Source organism: Cetorhinus maximus, chromosome 15 (genome assembly GCF_964194155.1).
Source record: "Cetorhinus maximus chromosome 15, sCetMax3.hap1.1, whole genome shotgun sequence".
Classification (NCBI taxonomy): Eukaryota; Metazoa; Chordata; class Chondrichthyes; order Lamniformes; family Cetorhinidae; genus Cetorhinus; species Cetorhinus maximus.
In genome coordinates, this window is record NC_135893.1 from 15,741,915 (window position 1) to 15,762,628 (window position 20,714).

At 41.9% G+C, this 20,714-nt stretch overlaps 1 protein-coding gene across 1 annotated transcript in view; it reads right to left on the reverse strand.

Annotated features, from left to right (window-relative positions):
* Nucleotides 1-212: 212 nt before the first annotated feature.
* The window catches only part of LOC144690441 (calmodulin-binding transcription activator 1-like), a 1,084,973-nt gene continuing 1,064,471 nt past the window's right edge, over nt 213-20,714 (reverse strand). Inside the window, exons 22-23 of the mRNA XM_078557952.1 lie at nt 14,333-14,401; nt 213-6,933 (exon numbers count right to left, since the gene is read on the reverse strand). Coding sequence (XP_078414078.1) covers nt 6,870-6,933; nt 14,333-14,401 — 133 coding nt within the window. The 3' untranslated portion in view covers nt 213-6,869. The remainder of the gene's footprint in view (nt 6,934-14,332; nt 14,402-20,714) is intronic.

Consider the following 20,714-nt stretch of genomic DNA (forward strand, 5'->3'; position numbering starts at 1 on the left):
GGTCAAGAGATGGGAAGGGAAATGAAATCAAGGAAGTTAAAAAAGAATCACAATAACACACCGTCCAAAAATGCCCCTATAATCAATCCATTGGAGGGCACCATAGTGCCAAGAGTCAAAAAAGTTGCCCAGAGAAAGAGAGTGAGTGAGTTTCAAACAATGTATATTAGAAATAAATTTAACAAACTAACATGAGATTTTTCTTTGTTTTTTTAATTTACAGCAGAAAGGATTATAAAGCATTCAAAAACATCTTACATAATTTTTAAGGGCAATTTAAAATGTTTGCATGACTCTGGCAGCTGGGCTATCCCTTGTAAAGCTTCTAAACGGCTGTGACCCAGCGACACTCTCACATGCAGACATACAAAAACAGGACAAATTAAAAAAAGGTCAAATTAAAAGGTTTAAAAAAAGAGAGGAAATAAAAGAAAGCAAGAGAAAGAAAAAAAGGACCTACACTAGTATCACATGCAAGTGTCAGCAACCCCAGGAGTGTCGTAGCTTACGGCTCTGGGCTGTTGCGAGTGTGCAACAAAGCTTTGCATTTTCTAGAATTTTCTTTTTTTTAAGTTTTTTTTGTGCAATGTTATGACCTGTATTTCTAATCTCAGATGAACAGATGAAGTGGACATTCTCTCCATTACTGTCAGATCTTTTTTGTTCGCATATATCTTTTAAAATTTATTGTGTGTGTGTGTGTGTGTGTGTGTGTGTGTGTGTGCGCGTCGTTTCTTCACGGTATTTAACACACGGTATTTAACATAAAAATGTCTGTTAATCTTTCTTTTCAAAGAGTGATTTATGGTATAATGCTATATATATATATATTATATCCTTACAGTAATCTGCTCAGCAAAGATTATAACTTAATGTTGTGTCTTTTCATTTAGCAATACAGCATTCACATTACTTGGCACCCATTGGCAAAGGAGATAAGTCTTGGTAGCCAAACAAAAGAAATATGTAAACGTAAACTTTTCAGTTATATCATTTTGCTGTTCGTTTTCTAATTCTAAGTACAGTAGTTTTTTTTTGCAATTAATCATGCTTTAGCAAAAATGTCCTTCTAAAGAACATTTAAAATAAGGAATTCTTACAGTGAATTTTTTTTTCATTTTACAGGTCGTTTGCTTCTAATACTTCCTTTGTTTTGTTTTTTTTTTCATTACAGTCATGCACATATCTCCGTTGGTTTTTTCATCGTTTTTAAGTATATATACAATATATACAAACAGTATATCCACATTGCTAGCTCATTCAGATAAAACTATACAAATTCCCATTCTGCCTTCACCCATCTCATAACAACTCACAGTAAAATAATTCATTGTTGGCATCCCCCGTTTTTTATTCACTTTGCACTCATTTCCCTATCATGTTCTTCTATATATACAGAGTCCACCAGGTTACTGACAGTAGCCAAGAATATGGACATTACTGGCCAGCAGAATACATCATACTAATCCTTATTGGCTTGTATGATGTCAAGGCAATGAATGTGACCCCTCAAAAAAATCGTCCTATTTTTGAAAGGCTAAAAAAGCTTAAATGCTTTTTAAAACAAAAAGAAAACACAAAAAATAAATTAAATAATAAAAGCTTTAAATAAACTATTTATATATTATTTATATATTAAAAAAAAGTTCAGACTAAATAAAAAGTTATAAAGTAAGGCAAAATAAAGTGCTGGACGTGACAGGACACTAGCTAGGTGACAGCGACTGTTGAGGAAGAAAGGTTTTGGGAGTTTTTGGAAAAGGCTAACACCCAGCTTATGTGGAACTTTTCCTCCCCTCCTCCGATTTCCTTCTTTTGCTCTGTACTGTGGCCAGGTAGAGAAAAGCTAGGGAGCCTCCCCCGCAAACAGGTGGAGTGTGGGACTCTCACCCTGCATGTTCTCGACATGCATGTTCTCCACATGCCATTTGGTTTCAATCTATGTCTATCACCAGTCGGTCACAGGCTTAGTGCCTGTTACATACATCATGAACTCAAAAGGCAAAAAAAGGTAGTTTATCATTTCTTTTATGTCACAATGTTTTAGTGGCATGATTTATATCTGCTGAAGGAACAAAATAAAGATTGCAAAGGACTTTTCGATGGTGCCCTCCAAGAGTTAACATATCCTGGAGGGGGCAGTGGGGAGGAGGAAATGGTTTGTCAATCCATTCAATTTTTTATTTGTTAAGTAGTTTTCATTCCTTCCCCATCCAATTTGAAATACAGTTTAAGTGGGGAAGGCTCTTGTCTTGGAAACTTCATGCATTCGACTGACTGCCACAGTCAGCGATAATGCTTCAATTCAACAGCTTTGCCAATGATGTATCAACAGACAGTGTGCCTATGTAAAGCAAAGGAGTTGCTTTCTACTGGAAATATTGTCGTGTTTTACACTTCTTAACTATCATTCCATGTTTTGTATAGTACATGTAGTACTGGGAGCATTCTGTTAAGCTACCCTTCTATAATTTAAAACAAAGTTAAAAAGAAAAAGTGTGCGGATTTCACAGTGTAGATCACATCCATTGAGAGTGAAGCAATTTCCTATCCGACCACAGCACTGGGCTCGATGTAGATAATTGGTTTATAAAGGGTTGGGTTTCTGTCTATATCTCAGTTTAAGCTTAATCTGAAACACCTAGCCCTTTACAAGAGAAATAGATGGTCCAATAGAAGGCATTGTTTCTCTTCAACTTATCCGGCTATTATGGGAGCTGTAAAATGAGGCAGTGCTGCCTTCAACACAGTTGGTCTCATAAGGCCTTATATGTGTATGGGAAAGTAGGGCTAGCTTGAATTTCTGCATTGTTCCCACAAGCACATTTGCTCTTTCATTCATCTCTGGTCTTCACAAAGACCAGGCCAATTACTGACTGCTGGTGAAAGGAGATGCAGCCCCATGGTTGGCTTTCAAACCAACATAATATTGCTAATTGGTCACATTGGAGAATCGACAACTCTGAACTTATATTATCAGTCTGATTGTGCTGCTTGCAAAGAGTCAAGCTACTCGTAAACTAAAGAAAAACAAATACACCACTACACGATGGAGACAGGGTGCTGACATCTCCGAAACTCATGGGAAGTTTCCCACCCAGTTCCAGCAGTGCCGGTTGCCATTTTCCCAGAGGCTGTGGAATAAGTGGCCAGGGTAGCTATGTGAAGAAAGTGCAGGGCTAAGGTGGGCATTTAAATCGGGATCCATTCATGTCATTCGGACCCCAACATGATTTTCGGACTCAACTGGGTGGAACACTGCACCTAGCCCATCCGGCCCAATCTCCAGAGGAGCCCAGGGATGAGTACTTTATTATTTTGGTGGGGCTGGGAAGAGCAGGAATGGCCTTCAAGACTCCACAAGAATAACCTGGGGCCGCTGCCAAACTGGGTCTGCACCCACTTCCCCAACCAAGATTGACCCTCACTGGGGTGCAACTCCAGGACTTGAGCACAAAAATCAAGACTGACACTCCAGTGTGGTAATGAGGCAGTGCAGAGGATGAGAGGTTAAACCAAGACCCCTCTTCCCTCTCAGATGGACGTAAAAGATCCTATGGCACTATTTTGAAGAACAAGGAAGTTATTCCTGGTGCCCTGGCTAACATTTACCCATCATTCAATGTCACAAAAACAGATTATCTGGTTATTATCACATTGCTGTTTGTGGGAGTTTGCTGCGCACAAATTGGCTGCTATGTTTCCTACATTATAACAGTGACGATACTTCAAAAATACTTCATTGGCTATAGACTGCTTTGAGACATCTGGTGGTCATGAAAAGTGCTATATAAATGTAAGTCTTTAATTTTTCTTTGATTTCCAAGCTCCAAGCCCCAAGGCCAGCAGCACCAATGCCCCCCCCACCCCCCCACGATCCATTCATCAGATAGTCTGTTTTTTTACAGTGTTGCTCGAGTGATAAATATTGGCCAAGTACATGAAACACACTTGGGAATATGACCTGTAGTTAGTAATTGCCTTCAAGAGGGGAAGAGAAGGAAACAGAGAAGGTGAATGTCAGTGAAAAAGAGAACGGTGGCAGGATGTGTTCATAGACACATATGGGACCTCTTGTCTGGTTTTGGGCATCTATCTTGAGATGAAGTGATGCAGCATCTTACAATGTCTCTCAGCTCCTGTAATGCTCCAGCTTTGATAACACCTTTTAAAAAAAATTCCACAATAATACTTTATACACATTCTGTCACTGCATTATTTAGTTTTTCTTATACTATCTTGTTTAAACAACCCATTTCAATGTAGCACCTGAGGGAGTACTGAATACTCAGCTGGTTAAATACGGCACATGCTGTATATTTTTATATAGTATGTCTGCTTTAGGACACTGTACCAAACTCGATTGATGCATCAAGTTAGAAACTGATTGAGGTTAAGATGTAATAAATCTGCTTATTATATATTGCACATATATAATCAAATGGAGTGAACTGGATGTTCCAGACAGTTGGAATGCAAGGAGATAAAATACAGCAATCTGTGTATACTCTTAGTCTGTCTTTGAGGCATTCAGTCCTGGTGCCACTCTGGGATCTGCAGCATTTATACAGGCTGTTGATTAATAACACCACCTAAAAAATGATTGCCTGGACGCTAGTGCGGTTCAGAGTCACACAGGCCACAAAAGATCTCAAGGTCCTTCAGTGGTCTGTGCTAACTGAGCTCAGTCACAGCAATGAGGGCAATGGTGGAGTTGAGAAACATTTGCTGGCTCTCCTGCTCCCAATCGCATTCCAGTGAGCCTTGCTGGAAAGTGTGTGTGCTGGGATTGGGTGAGGACTCTGCTGTGATGCCCCCACCCCCCACCCCCCAACCCCACTCCCACCCCCACAGTCAACTAGCCTAACCATGTACACTCTCTGGGCTCACACAATACGAATGGATGTGGTCTGAGAGAATGCCCATGGGTACCCTAGCAAGCAGTCAGTCATCTGAGGAGGGGGCTAAAAGCAGAGACTGCCATCCCAGTAGCACTCACTCCAGTACTTGGAAGTGGGGAGGGCGGTGGGTAACAGTCACTCATTGGGATTTTCATGGGGGCCCCACCTTAATTGGCATGGGAATAAGTTCCCTTTAATTAAGGATGGCATGCGGGCTCTCGAAGCTGCAGGACCAATCAGAAGCTCTCCAGCATGAAAATGGCAGTTGTCTGTAATGGAAGGTAAATAATAGAGAAGGTGCTTCAAATGGAGATGCCCTCCCTCCAACTTTCTTTCAATCTGTAATTATAAAATGGTTCTTGCATCCAGGCCATCGCAGTAGAGGGAGGCAGGCATGGGAGAAGAGGAGGAGCAGCAGAAGGCCCTCAACATGGTTGCGTGTGGCAGGGTGGGGCTCTAGGCCTGCCCACCTCCAGGCATCTAAACCGGCCCCTGCTGGCGCCAGAAACTGGAGGCCAACTGGATAATTTCAGTTGGCCTCCTTTAATTGGATTTAAGGCTTTTAGTGAGCCTAATTGGCTATCTGCTATGTGGGGAAGTGTAGCCCTGCTGGCCCAACCCTGCTTCCACTAAAATGGCCCAGCAACGGAAAACCAGCATGCCACCTGTGGCAGTGTTATCAGGTCCTGTCCACCAACTTTTCTGGTTCCAGTGCTGCCTGAAAATTCAGCCCTGACACTGGGTTAATGTTGCAAGCATATTCATCAAGCAAGCTCCAGCATGCTCATACATTCCCAAGCACCTTGATTTAGCCCAGCGTTCTGTCTAATCACTCAGGAGTAGGAGTCTCTTAAATGGCGAGGCTCAGGAAATCTGATTCCAGAGTCCATTAAACTCTGCAACACCTGGTTTTTTTTGTGTGTTTTTTTTTTGACCAAGTGTCTATTGATGAACAAATAAAATGCTAACTGGTTTTACATGGTAGATGGTAAACATCAAAGTCACACACACACAAACATACGTAATACACAAACACGCACACATAACAAGTAAGAATCCACAGCATTCCCATAATGCATTAAAAAAATCATAGCGTTGTGTTACTCCCAAGAGGCAACTGTTGGTCCTTAAAAGGTTGTTAGGACCACAGTTTGTCTGATATGGAGTGTTCCATTCAGGAGATGAAAAGGAGGCCTGGCAGGGGAAGGGAAATGTACCAGGTTATCCAGAAATGGACACTAAACCTAATTATCTGAATGGAACGATTATTACACAGCCCACTGGCTACCCCCATATTTTGGCAACTTGCACAACACCTGCATTAAACTAAAGGGCCTCTCTCCCTTCTCCAATACCCGAGTCTGGTCTATCTAGGATATTGTTTCAGCACATTGTCTGATTGCAGGTCTTGATGAAAGCAGGGAGGAGGGTAGAAGAGAAGAAAACTGCATGCCTTTTATTGGACCAGCCCCTATCACCACAGTGCAGCCTTGATCACACCCAACAAGCGGCACATGCATGCCTGTAACTCCCTGGCTCAGGCTGTTTGTCCACATAAGCTGTGCATCACCTTCCCTTTCATTCTAATACTCCCCTCAGTCCACTCACCTGCTTTTCTTCACTCTTTGCTTGATTTCTCTACATACATTTGCTTATTCCTGACAATAAACCCCTTTTTTTGTGTTGCAAACCTTGACACAAGTTTACAGTACTACGCACCAGGCTGGTAAAGAGGTTATTTCATTCTACAAGTTAATTTTCAAGTTCTTAAAACAATAAATTGCAAGTTCTATGGCGCCTTGTTTTGTTTCGGTTAAAAAAAGTTCCATAAAAGTGCCGATGTGGTCGAGAGAAAAAAAGTTTCTAGAGCCTTGTTGCGATGAGAGTGTTGCTAATCTTCCCAAATCTATAGTGATCTTTTGTAAATGTCTCTGATATAAACGTAAAGAAAACAGTCAGGAAGCAATGTTACATTGCTATGGGGTGCTTCTGTAAATCTTCAGGTTCCTTGGCCTTTCTCAATTCTTTCACTCTGAAGGGAGGGAGAGAGAGGGAACAAAAGAGAGTAAAATCAAGTTACAGACATTGTCAACAAATATACCAAGGACACAATAACAATGAGTGACGGTAACATCATTAGTTAAAGGGTAACAATACTTAGGGATCATTACAATCATAGAACCATGGAATGATACAGAACAGGAGGAGGCCATTTGGATCTTCTTGCCCTGTGCCAGCTTTCTGAAAGAGCTAACCAATCAGTTCTGCTCTCCTGAGACTACAAGGCAGCGAGCTTCTCAAAAAAAAGGTTCAAATTACCTTGTAAACCAAACTGTTATCTAAACACTTGGTGAGACAATGAGCTGTGCTTTCACCTCTGGCCTCAAATCTGGCTGAGATTGATTTAGGGTGACAGGGGTGTTAGGAATACAGTGGTTTAGGGGTTATGTTATTGGACTAGTAAACAAGAAATCTGGATGAGTAAGCCAGAGAACGAGAGTTCAAATGCAACCATGGCAATTTGCGAATTCGAATTCAGTTTTTAAAAAAAATCTGCAAATAAATAAAGTGAACATGAGGATGTCAGATTGATGTAAAAAACCCAACTGGTTCACTAGGGAACTTTAAGGAAGGAAACCCTCCCTTTTTGTGACTCCAATCCATTATTAATGTGGTTGACTCATAATTCCCCTCTTAAGTGGACAAACAGGCTACTCCATTGTGTCAAACCACTGTCCACCACCACCACTAACGAGAGGGTGGGCAATAAATGTCAGTCTTGTTAGCACTGCCAATATGTAAATAATGAATCCCTGCTGGTTCCGTAAAGAGAATCTTGGACCATTCAAAGTTGATTCTGATTGGTTGCTATGCAAAGTATTTCTGATTGCTCTAATGCCTGTTTCTAGAAATCAGCAGGGATTTAAACATCTCAGGCTGTGCTGGGATTGTCCTATAATGCCTCTCCTCGGTTAGAGTGAAAGACTAAGGAATCTCCTTACTGACTGCTGCATGACAACAGAAATCCTTGAAACAGACTGGCATCTGAGATTCTCACACTCCTAACAAGACTAAACACACTTTGAACTTCTCTCAGATTTTCTACCCTACGCCCTGCTTTTGAAAACAATTGGATTCTGCCATCATCTCTGGGATTACAAATTGCTGTTTATAAAAGGGTGGAGAGTAGGATGAATGGGACATCAATCTCCCAAGGTGGATGTTTAATAACAAAAGACAAGTCTTTGGCAAACACTGATTTACACTCAATATCTTTTCTGGAAGTCATTCAATCACCAGCTTAGAATACTCATACTTTTTAAACTCTGTACTAATTTCTCTGCTTCCCTTCTGAGATGTGATTGTCGAGGCTCAGCTGTGGTACCCCAACCCACGTGTGGTTATTCTTCATGTGTGAGCCTAGGCAGTAAGCGGCATCCAGTAACTTGATTGTAGATGCCATCACAACTAAGCCTGATCCTGAGTCTCAAGGTGGTCTTCCTCACCCCGAGAGATTGGGGGTTGTGAGGTGGAGACATGCTGAGGCCGAAAGTACTAGCCTCATCTAAGATCAGCTAACCTGCACAGGCCGCAGGATCAATCCAGGGGCATCCCTGGTCTGATTGCAGCATTTCATCCACGAGGCCCTTTCATTAGAACATGGGGACTCTCTGGCTCCAGTAGCCCCCCAAGCTGCTGCAGGGAGGCCGCCTTCAATGATCTGGCGATCTCAGCCCATGGTGGGGAGGGGGCAGCCTCCTGGTGGGAAAGTGTAGCAGATGCCGCAAAACGGTCCTAACTGGTGCCTTCATCACTTTATTTGCCTGCCAGCCTCTGTGGAGTGGACAGCCGATCCGATTCCTAGTCTGCCCCTGGGAAAGTTCCCTGGTGGCGGGAATGCATCCTCCTGCCTCCGAGCATGCCATCACGGGACTAAGATAATCCAACCCCCTGTCTTCATTAACATAGTTGGGCACACACTTCTGAGGCACAGGGCTGAATCTTAACTCCCTAAAAGAAACTGGGATCTTATTAGAGGTTAGTATGCAGAAAATATGGAAAAAAGGAACTGAACCTATCCACTTCCACAGTTTTAACGGAGATAGGGAAAAGGGTGGACCTCATGGGAAACAGGTCACTTAAATATTAAATTAAAATATTTTAAAAAAGGCTTTCTTAATTTCAACAGTCATTCTATTTTTAACCACAGGCTTCCCAGGCCTTGGGAAACCTGGCAGCTGAATGGAGGCGGGAAGGGCTGAGTTCATGAGGCAAGTACCTTTAAGCATTGCTTGTGGGCTAGGAGCAGCAGGATTGTTTCCTCCGGGCTCAACAAGCTATCCAGCAAACCCCACCTCCCACAATCTGCTGCTCCGCCGACCATCATCTGCTCTTCCAGACCATCACCGGACCCCTCTAACTACCATTGGACTGCACCCACCGCACCAAGCCCACCTCCCCCTCCACCCCTGAGCAGCTGGGAGCACTTGCTGACGACGCTGGATGTCTGAAGAGTCTCACTCCCAACATGAACCTCAACCCTGATGAGCACAAAAATGAAAAAAGAAACAAAATCTATGAAGCAACAGGAAACACGAGGTAAGTCTTGATTTCAATGCAGCTGGCTTATGGTGAGCAACAAGAATATTTCAATGATTATAACAGGCAGTTTGTTGCCATACTGTAAAAATAAGTCATTCAGCTAAAAAAAAAGCTGCTTGTATTTGTCTGTCAGTCACTCACTGAACTAATCAACAAATGCTCTTTGCAGCAAACAATGATTAGATTTGCGGGCTCCACATCTGCACCGGATGTTTGAAGATTTTGTAATTATTTGACAATTTTGATGGCACACAATTAATTGAGAGAAAATAAATCAACTGTGCACTGGAGGCTGAGGCACATACTTTGTTTTAGAAGTTTGCTGACTGGATTAATAGTGCACTTGCAGCAAGTTCAGGGTCAATGAGCTATCCTCTCGCCCAGTTTCCTCTCTTCCTCTCCTGAGATCACCCACTCCTTCCTGAGAGAAGGATAAATGCAGGCACCAGTAGTCTTTCCAGTATCCTGGCTAAGTTGCCATTTTTCACAAAAACATTGTTAGTGGAAAGGCTATTCCGTCACAGGGTATCAAAGATGAGCCCAATCCTATTCACACCCAATATTCATATGCATATACAAGAGTCAAACAATCGAATTGTTGGCTGATTTTCCACAGCCCCATTAGCTCTACAACACTCTGTGAACTCTCTGGGTAGAAATTTCCCTTGGGTGGCAGCAACGGCATCTGAGGTCAATGGAATGGGATATGGGGCAGGGAGTATAAGGGATGGCCGAATCAATACAAACCATTTTGTGCTTCTACCCCAGAAGAATTTCTACCCCAAATGTTTCTCCAATTCTCGCCTCTTTTGCATCCCGCAGACCCTTCACCTGCCACTGATGGCCTTTCTTCCAGTGCCTCAACCTTAAACTCTGGAATTCCCTCCCCAGGCTCTCTGGCTCTTCACCTCTCTCTCTTTAAGAAACTCCTGGCCCTACCCCTACCCCTTTACTCCTACCCCTTTAACCAAGCTTTTGCCCCAATATTTCTTTTTGTGGCTCCGCACCAAATTTTGTTTGATAATGTTCCTGTGAAATGCCTTGGGACATTTTACTATGTTAAAGGCACTATATGCAATCATGATGCTATTGATTGGCCTTCACGCTGGTCATTTAACCAGTACCATTGGATTTAACCAGTAACCACTAGTTTTAAGCAGTTACCAGAGAGATTTTGGGGTTCTATCTGTCAAAGGGCAACTTCTGGGGGCACCAGGATAAAATTGATCATCAGAAAATTCAGAATGCCAGGAAATGAGCACACTGACGTTTGTGTCTGATTCTCTGATCCATGCCCCAACCAGGTGAGGTTTCATCCAACTGCGTCCATTGGCTCACACCTGTGATCTACAGCCTGAATACCAGCAGTAGGACAGCAGGCTCCACACTGAGAAGGGGTGTGTCGTGGCAAGTTGATTGCTGGACAGTATGATTTAGAATGGCACCAATGCAGCTCCATGTTCTCTGCCAGTCCTATGGGTCACAGATAAGAATGTAGGAACAAGAGGAGGCCATTCAGCCCCTTGAGCTTGTTCCACCATTCAGTGAATTCATGGCTGTTCTGTATCTTAATCCATATGCCTTTGTGCCATATAACTTAAATCTCCTTCAGTGCTGCACTGGGACCCTCCATTTAGTTTATGCACTCTTGTGAGACCTGAACCCACAATTTATGATTCAGAGGCAAGAGTGCTACCCACTGAGCCATGGCTTACAGGCTGGTACATGCCTTCCAAGGGCAGGGAGAAAATTCTTCCACAAAAGGGGAACTTCAACACATTTCCAAATACACTGGTCAGGTACAGTCAAATTCATCCTGGCCACTGCCCTGAATCTTCCACTGCTTCATGTATTTATGTGCTCTCCAACAATCTCTGCCTCAACTACACCCTACATCAAACCATCGCATCCTGCAACAGCTTCGTGTGTTAAGGAATTTTTCTTCACTCTCAGTGACATGTTTAAATTGATGACCCTTGTCAATGACTCCCTAAACTCAACATCCAAACAAGGATCTACCTGAAAGATTCTAGTCCCAATTTAGTTGGTATTGACTTCAAATTAAGATGAGATTAAAAGGAACCTGTTGCCAGAAACCCATTCATTGCCAGTGTTGACCAAGCTCTGGATGCCGACCAGTTCTCCACAATATTTCCCATTTATTATTTCCTGTGGGAAAGGGTTTCCACGGGATTCGCCCAGTGTTCCTTCAGCAGAAACCCTGGAGAACAGTGCAAATGGCCATTTCAGCCTGTTGACATTATTTCTCTAGGTGCTATGCCAGAGTAAAGGCAACAGTGACATAATCCCCACATAGATTTGAGGGATGTTCTTTCATTGTTCTAAAATCAATTCTATTTCATTCGCAAGATACTGCCCAGTTTGTGCTGCATAACTTTTAAAATTCAGAATGCTGAAATCAAGACTTCTCGTACCATCTCCAACTCCAACTGTGGAACTCTTCGCCTTCCTTTACCTTATCCCTTCATTGTGTAATCTCTATTTCCTGATTCAGCCCACCTTCCCTCCTCCTCCTCCCAAGCTTGGTGGTGTCCTTGCACTGTCGGGCTTGTCCCTTCTCAGTAAAGCTGGTCATACAAAGACAATCATAGCTAATGGCAGTTAACACCCAAGTCAAATTATAGTTGGGCTGGTGAAAGGATTGGAGATGATGTAGACACCATTAACAAGACTGTGAGTTTCTATGTTTTTGAAGGGGGGCATGGCGGGAATTGCCAAGCCTGGAGAGATTCCTTGTATTTTGACATTGGATTAAGGCATGTGTTTGGCAGAAAAAGGTTTCCATGGCGACTGTGTTCTGTACAATTACTGTTCCATTTTACAGCTCCCATCATCATAACTTTCTGAAATTCAATTGTTATTTTTTGTTGTATGCATTATAGGCAACATTTCACTCACATAGCCATTACACACCAATTCACAAACTGTGCAGACACACACACTGTCAGCCAGATCAGGATCCTCACAGGATCGAAGAAAATAAAAATGAAGAAGTTTGAGAATGTTTTTCTTCTTATGCCTGGCCTCTCCTGGTTGATTTCGGTCATGGATGCTACCAGTGCCAAGTGGCTTTTCCTCAAGTGGAAGAATCAGCAAACTATTTGATAATAGGAGCATCACAGTTGACTCCAATTGTGTCCTTTCCCAATATTTGCACACACCCAATTGTCAGCCTTGGCCACCGGGGTGCAGGGACCCAAGACTAATGCATCTCCTCAGGCTGTGGCAGTGAAGCTTTTGGAAGGAATCAGCTAACTTGAATAAGGGATCAAAGCTGGCCTTTACATCAGCAGCAATAAATGGGGCAGAGGCACTCAGCCACCAGGCATCAAGTTTAAAAAGATTTGCAATTTGATTATTTCCAAACAAGAAATTGATGAAGAAGTGTGTTGGATACAGCCCCACAGGAACATGAGAACATTGGATGTCTAGGTTGGATACAATAGGGTAGCCCGTCGACATTCATTGTCTCAGCCCATCCGCAAAGATTTAAACTAAGGTACCGGGGGATAGCAAATTACCAAGGAACTGAATGATCAATACCTTCAGGATCAAAGAGTTCATGCAAGTGTCACTGCCAATTCTTGTCCATATGCAGCATTAACATTGTACATTATCAGCCTAACACCATAGAGGAGTCTGAAGAATTCAAAAAGGTAGGCAGACTCCTCGTTCAGCGGGGAAGAGGAGGGGTGGCGCTAAGGCAAGCGTGGGGCTGAACAGCAGTAGAATGGCCCTTTCTCATTGCTGTGTTCTTAGGATTGTAAATCTGAGATAAAGACAAACTGCGCAGCTGACAGAAAAAAACTATATTTGTTTTGCCTTTCATTTTAATAGCCACACAAAATCATGCACTCCCCTACAAACAGTGCAGTCTTCAATATAAATAGCATGCAGCTCCCCTGTTGAACATACCCATAGCCAGTATTACACCACATGTACTCATGCTCTGTTTCTTTATACCTGAGCATTTCCATAGCCTGGATATGAAACATTATCTTAACAAGTGTTTGCTTTACGTGGCAACTTGCTTTGTAGACCATAGGTTTTCAAACTGGGGTTCCTAGACAGAGGGGGGTCTCTGCGGAGCTCTATCTTTTTCTATATTTATTGATTTGCTAGCACTTTTCTGTTTCTATGTACAAATGCAAAAAAAAAACTTTCCTGCAACAATAAAACAGTTCTTTTGAATGGCTGACACCATCTTTTGGAGGTGTGCCAATATTAGCAAGGGATCCCTGGGTATGTGTCAGTATTAACAAAGGATCCCTGTAAGTGTACCAGTATTTGTAGGGTATCCCTGGTTGTGCATAAATATTTGTAGGGGATCCCTGGGCACGTGTCAATATTAGTAAGGGATTCCTGGAAGTGTGTCAGTATTTATAGGGGAATCCCTCGGAATGTGTAAATATTAGTAGTGAATCTCTGGGCATGTGTCAATATTAATAGGAGATTCCTGGAAGTGTGCTGGTATTTGTAGGGGATTCCTGAAGGTATGTGACAATTTCATGTGGGTATTTGGGCATGTTTCAGTATTTAATGGGGATCCCTAGGTATGTGTCAGTATTTTGCAGTTCCCCGTTAAGTGCAGCTATATTTGCAGGAGAACTCTTACATTTGAAAACCACTGGTCTACACAGTCGAGGCTCACTTTTGGACTGAGTCAGCCTGCAAAACACACGTCACAACAAGATTTCTAATGACAATACAACCAGAAATGTTTTTCTTTGCAGCATTAATGGAATAATTACAAGCAAAGTGACAGAACGACAGTACAGTTTTTGAGATGGAAAGTTGTAATAGATTACCTCCCTCCGCGTATGCAAGGGTTCAGCTCTAAGACTCCAGCAAATGTGGTTCTCTTTCCTCCCAGTGCGCTGTGGATAGCCATAGTAAAGTGTTTTAGAGGAAGTGGTTGTTTTTGTTTGATCTTTTGTTGCGTATGATTTCACACTGGGTACAGGTAAAGGCCACAGAACATTAACTGGGTGCTGGACAATTTGCTTTTCTATTTTCCTCCCGAATTGCTATATTTATTCATTCATGCTTAACTTCACACTGGACAGATACTGGCCACAAAGAACCGATGCTTGGATAGTTTAAATTCCTCATATTTGCAGCACCAGTTTTACAACTCAGGACTGGAACCAGAGCCGATCGAGATCAATGCTACCGGCGCTAAAAGTGAACTCATAACAGTAGGACTTTCAGGGCTGAAGGATTCACATCCCAAATGAGCAAGTTCAGTTGGCCAGTATGAAATGCAGTAACTCTGTGTGTGAATCTGTGTGGGATGTTCAATTTCCAGTTTATTCTGGATACGCTAGACCCCTAAATATATATTTCAGGGCTGTAATCGTGCTAATATCAGTAATGAGTTTGTGCCTCCTGTTTTAGTGAAGGCATTAACACACTGGATTAGTCCCTTCATCAAAACAGTGGCAGAGAGATTTCTAATGAGCCTGTTACCAATATCACATCAGGCTGGTGATATTTATTTATAAAAAAGGTTTTTTTTTTAAAATACAGGTTTATTCTAAATTTGAAGTTTTTTGAATTTATTTCATTTGGGCTTTAACAGCTGGCCAGAGAGGAGACTTTCATTTCAGCAGTCTGGAATGATTCAAACCCCAGTCACATAAGGTCCCAAGAATAATTCCCTGTTTTAACATTGCTTGAAGACAGGCTGATGTTAGATTAATTTTTTGGAAGTTTTCTTTGGAAGCCAATGGGAGGTGACACTGTATTTGTTAAGGAGTTGGTCTCAACAGAGTAAGGGAATGCACATTTGAATAGCCAAGGTCGCTGAGATTAATGAATTGTTGGCTACCAATAGTTAGCTCAGCCCCATTAGCCTGTCAGGCTCAGAAACCCCCTCCCAACCAGTTATACTTCTGAATCTACCAGCTCATGCCAATTCAACTAAAATATAGTTTTTAAATTGGAGACATAGGGAACTGCAAATAGTCATTGAATGAGTTATAGTACCAGGTCTTTAACACAGTTGTATCAAAAATTCTTTACTGTCATTTAAAAGGGCTGTCAATGTGGATTTCAAAATGGATTAACACTTATGTTCAATTAGCAAGAAAGAAATTTGACTCGAATGCATCAATCACAGCAATTTCCTAGAGGCAAAGAAAAAGGATGTTAAAAGGATGTTGATGAATGAAGCCATTAATGGCTTCATTCTTGAGATTTTTTTGTAAAATGCACTCTAAACCAGGGCTGTCATGAAGAGGATATTTCCAAGACTCTAGTGTGCAAACAAGATATTCTAACAATGTGGACCAGCTCCCAAACATTGGACCCAGCTCTTACAGAGCACTGAGGGGATATGGAGGTTATGAAAAAACATATGGACCCTGAAGGATTATTTTACCAAGGGGATATTCATAATCTCAGATGTGAAAGGGCAGTCTGCTGATCTCCATGGTGCCATGCAGTCACATCTATTCTCTCTTTCCCACCCTTTGGGGTGAGAGCTTCACCTCCCTCTCTCTCGGGGCAGTTTCACCCAATCCCACCCTTACATTCTTCTCTGTCCATCTATGTACATGCAGGTTCTGCTGAGGAGGCAACTGCAACTTAACTGGCATGAACTATTCAGATTTACCTCTTGCACAAATGCAGCTTGGAACAGAGTATCAGTTTACATATTCAAGTATTGATATTCTTAAACAAGGAACCCGGAAGGTGAAGGTGCTACAAACTAAGCCTAGCTCAGGATGATCAGCTTGCACTTATTAGCCAGGAGAAAGCTCACTCAAATTATAAAGACTTAATATCTTTCAAAGTTTCTGGCAGGTTTATTCAGTAAATACTTCTCACGGTGTGACCGGTTGGTGACAAATTGTAACTAAATGCATTCTTCTCGATCAACCATTTTTCATTTTCATCCCTCCCTCACTACTCCTGCGAAGCTTTTTTCTCCCACTAATACTGGGATAGGGCTCTATGGGTGTGAACTTGGCTGTTAGTACTTAAACATTGAATGCCAGTGGGATATTTAGCAACAGATGATATCACAAATGAGTCCAATTCTATCCTCATATGGCCCATTTTGGCCTAGGTGGCAAGATTGTCAAGTTAGGGTCATCTTTACAGTAAGGACCAAGGGATCAATGCAAAAGCAGGTCAAAAAGCACAATCATTACACATAGGTTGCACTGGGCAAGATTTCAGAGGCCACAGGCCTGTTTTAACTTTGTGTGACTTAAGGAGATTGCAAAGTGGGTGAGATAGTCTGGAAGCACATTGAGAAAATAAAAGGATCTCCAGAGGTGTGGAGCAATGCAATGAGATTTGGACCAAATAGTGCCAGCTACCATTCTTGGTGTTCAAATGGTGGTAAGTCTCCACACAGCAAGAGTAAGTTAAAGTGGATGGAAGCCTATCACATTGACAGAATTCATCAGCAACATATATATTTATATAACACTTTTACCCTAACAAAACATCCCATTGTTCTTCATGGATGAGGTGTGGGGGATGATGGTGGAAGGAAACGGAGTCAGAATTCAGATGCCAAGGAGGAATTGAGAGATAAGGTACGGGACGTAATCACAGTGAGATGAAAATGGTCATTTTTTAAGGAGGCTTTTGAGTGGGAAGAGATGGAACACGACCTCCATTGAGCAGACCAGTTGAGAGAATTTCCCTCATCTTTAGTGATAACGTGATCCAGTTTTATCAATACAGTTAATCAAGAAATTTAATAGACTTGTTCTTCTGGTCAAAATGGAACAATAAGGTCTCCTCCTGAGCTATGTGATTACTTTGGGGATCAAGAAAAGGGTTGGAGAATTGCCATCTGATATCCCTTGAAATGGTTTCCAGGACCAAAATATCTGTGGGAACAGCAGTGCTTTGACTGCTGAAACTTATCTGGTTGCATTTCACTAGTATTCCCAATACTGACATTCATAGGCTTAATTGGCTGGCCACTATAGTGCAGCCTGCCTCTAGATCTGGGGCCTTGATGTGGGATCCTAGGGTTGCCAATTCTCCAGGATTGTCCTGGAGTCTCCAGGAATTAAAATTTAATCTCCTGGACACTGCCTTGAGCAAACCCGGGAGATGAATAATGGAAGCATTTTCAAAAAATGTGGATCCTTTCATTTTCTTTGAGCACTTTAGTTTATTGGTTGTAAAAATATTGGAGATGAAGAAAAAAGCCTTTTGAGTGGACGGGATGTTTGGAGGTGGGAGTTCATGTGATAAAACCTCCAGGAATATGTCCCACCCTGGCAACCTTAGCGGGGTCTTGATGTTGTTCTCTATACTTTGTTAAGCATTTAGGAGGAATAGGCGAAAACAAAAAAGAGGTGGGGTAGCACTCTTAATCAGGGACAAGATCAGTACATTGGTAAGCAAGGATCTTAGATCTGAGGATCAAGATGTAGAATCAGTTTGGGTGGACCTAAGAAACAGCAATGGGCAGCAAACATTGGTGGGAGTTGTTTATATGCCACCAAACTGTAGTAATGTTGGGCACAATATAAATCAGGAAATTAGAGATGCAGGTAACATGGGCAGTACAGTAATAATGGGGGACTTCAATTTACACACAGATTGGGTTAACCAAATCATCACTAATGCTCTGGAGGAGGAATTCCTGGTGTATGTACAAGATGGGTTTCTGGAGCAGTACATTGAGAAGCCAACTAGTGATCGTGCTATTTTGGATTTAGCCTTATGTAATGAGAAAGGGCTAATGAATAACTTTGTTGTAAAGGAACCTTTGGGAAATAGTGACCATAATATGATAGAATTTCACATTAAGTTTGAATGTAATATAGTTCATTCTGAAACGAGGGTCTTAAATCTGAAGAAAGGAAATTATGAAGGTATGAGGGGCAAGTTGGCTAAGGTGGATTGGGAAAATACACTAAAAGATTTGACAGAAGACAGGCAATGGCTAGTATTTAAAGAAACACTACACAGTCTACAACAGATATACATTCCTCTAAGGCACAAACACCCAAAAGGTAAATCAGCCATGGTTGATGAAAGAAGTTAAAGATTGCATTACATTAAAGGAAATGGATTCTAAGGATGCCAGAAAAAGTGGTAAGCCTGAGGATTGTGAGCAATTTAGAACCCAGCAAAGGAGGACCAAGAAACTGATTAAGAAAAGGAGAATAGAATGTGAATGCAAACTAGTGAGGAACATAAAAGCAGACTGTAAAAGCTTCTTTAGGTACCTGAAAAGGAAAATATTAGCTAGGACAAATGTGGGCCCATTACAGGTGGGCACAGAAGTATTTATAGTGGAGAACAGGGTGTAGAAGCTAAACAGTTACTTTGCATCTGCCTTCACAGAAGAAACAGAAAATCTCCCAGAAATGCTAGGAACCAAAGGACTTGTGAAAATGAGGAACCAAAAGAAATTAGTAGAAAGTAGTACTTGAAAAGTTAATTGGATTGAAGGTTGATAAATCCCCTGGACCAGATGAACTTTATCCCAGAGTATTGAAGGAGGTGGCTACAGAGATAGTGAATGCATTGATGGTTATCTTCCAAAATTCTTTAGATTTTGGAAAAATTCCTGCGGACTGGAAAGTAGCAAATGTAACCTCACTATTTAAGGCATGAAGATGGAGAATGGAGAACTACAGACCTGTTAGATTGATGTCAGTAGTAGCAAAAATGTTAGAATCTATTATTAAGGATGTGACAACTGGACATTTAGAAAGGAATGGTGAAATTGGGCAGAGTCAACATGGATTTATAAAAGGGAAATCATGTTTGACAAACTTGTAGGAGTTTTTTGAGGATGTTACTTGTAGCATAGATAAGGAGAACCAGTGGATGTCATGTATTTGGATTTTCAGAAAGCTTATGATAAGGTCCCACACAGGAGGTTTGTAAATAAAATTAGAGTGCATGGGATTGAGGGAAACATACTAGTATGGATTGAGAATTAGTTATCAGACAGAAAGCAAAGAGTAGGAATAAACAGATCATTCCCAGGATGGCAGGCTGTTACTGGTGCTCCGCAAGGATCAGTGCTTGGGCCACAGCTGTTTACAATCTATATAAATGATTTGGATGTGGGTACCAACTGTAATATTTCCAAATTCGCTGATGACACCAAACTGCATGGGAATGTAAGTTGTGAGGAGGATGCAAGGAGGCTTCAAGAGGACTTGGACAGGCTAAATGAATGGGCTAGAACATGGCAGGTGGAATATAATGTGAAAAAGTGTGAAGTTATTCATTTTTGGTAGAACAAGCAAGAAGGCAGAGTATTTCATAAACAGTGAGGGGTTGGAAGTGTGGGTCCCAAAGGAACCGGGGTGTCCTCGCTCATGAGTCACTAAAAGTTAGCATGCAGGTGCAGCAATCAATTAGGGAGGCAAATGGTATGTTGGCCTTCATCACAAAGGGAATTGAGTACAGGAGTAAGGATGTCTTGCTGCAGTTAAATAGAGCCTTGGTGAGACCTCACCTGTGGTATTGTGCACAGTTTTGTTCCCCTTATCTAAGGAAGGATATACTTGCCATAGAGGAAGTGCAATGCAGGTTCACCAGATTAATCCCTGAGATGGCTGGATTGTTTAATGAAGAGAGATTGAGGAGGCTGGGTCTGTATTCCCTAGAGTTTCGAAGAATGAGCAGTGACCTCATTGAAACTTACAAAATTTTTAAAGGGTGTGACAGGGTGAATGTAGATAAAATATTTTCCCTGGCTGTTGAGTCTAAAACCAGGGAACATAATCTCAGGATAAGAGTTAGGCCATTTAAGACTCGGAGGAGGAGGAATTTCTTCACTCGGAGAGTGATGAATCTTTGGAATTCTCTACCCCAGAAGGGTAGAGCATGTTCAAGACAGAAATTGATAGGGGTATAGAGATAGTGCGAGAAAGTGGCATTGAGGTAGATGATCAGCCATGATCAAATTGAATGGCAGAGCAGGCTCGATGGGCTGAATGGCCTACTCCTGTTCCTATGTCATCCATTCTGTCTCCTCAATCTCCTTTTCCAAGGAACTCTGTCAGTATTAGTGGTCATTACTTGCAGTCTTTCTGATAACCATTTATTCTTTGCTAGTTGGACGCCTGCAGTTTGGAGGAATGGTTATTGTCCTGAAATGTAATAGCATTATCCTGAGATAAATTATCCTCAGAAGTAATAGCATTCTTTCTAGCTCCCCGGCTATGCATTAATTCCTGGCAGGTCTACACT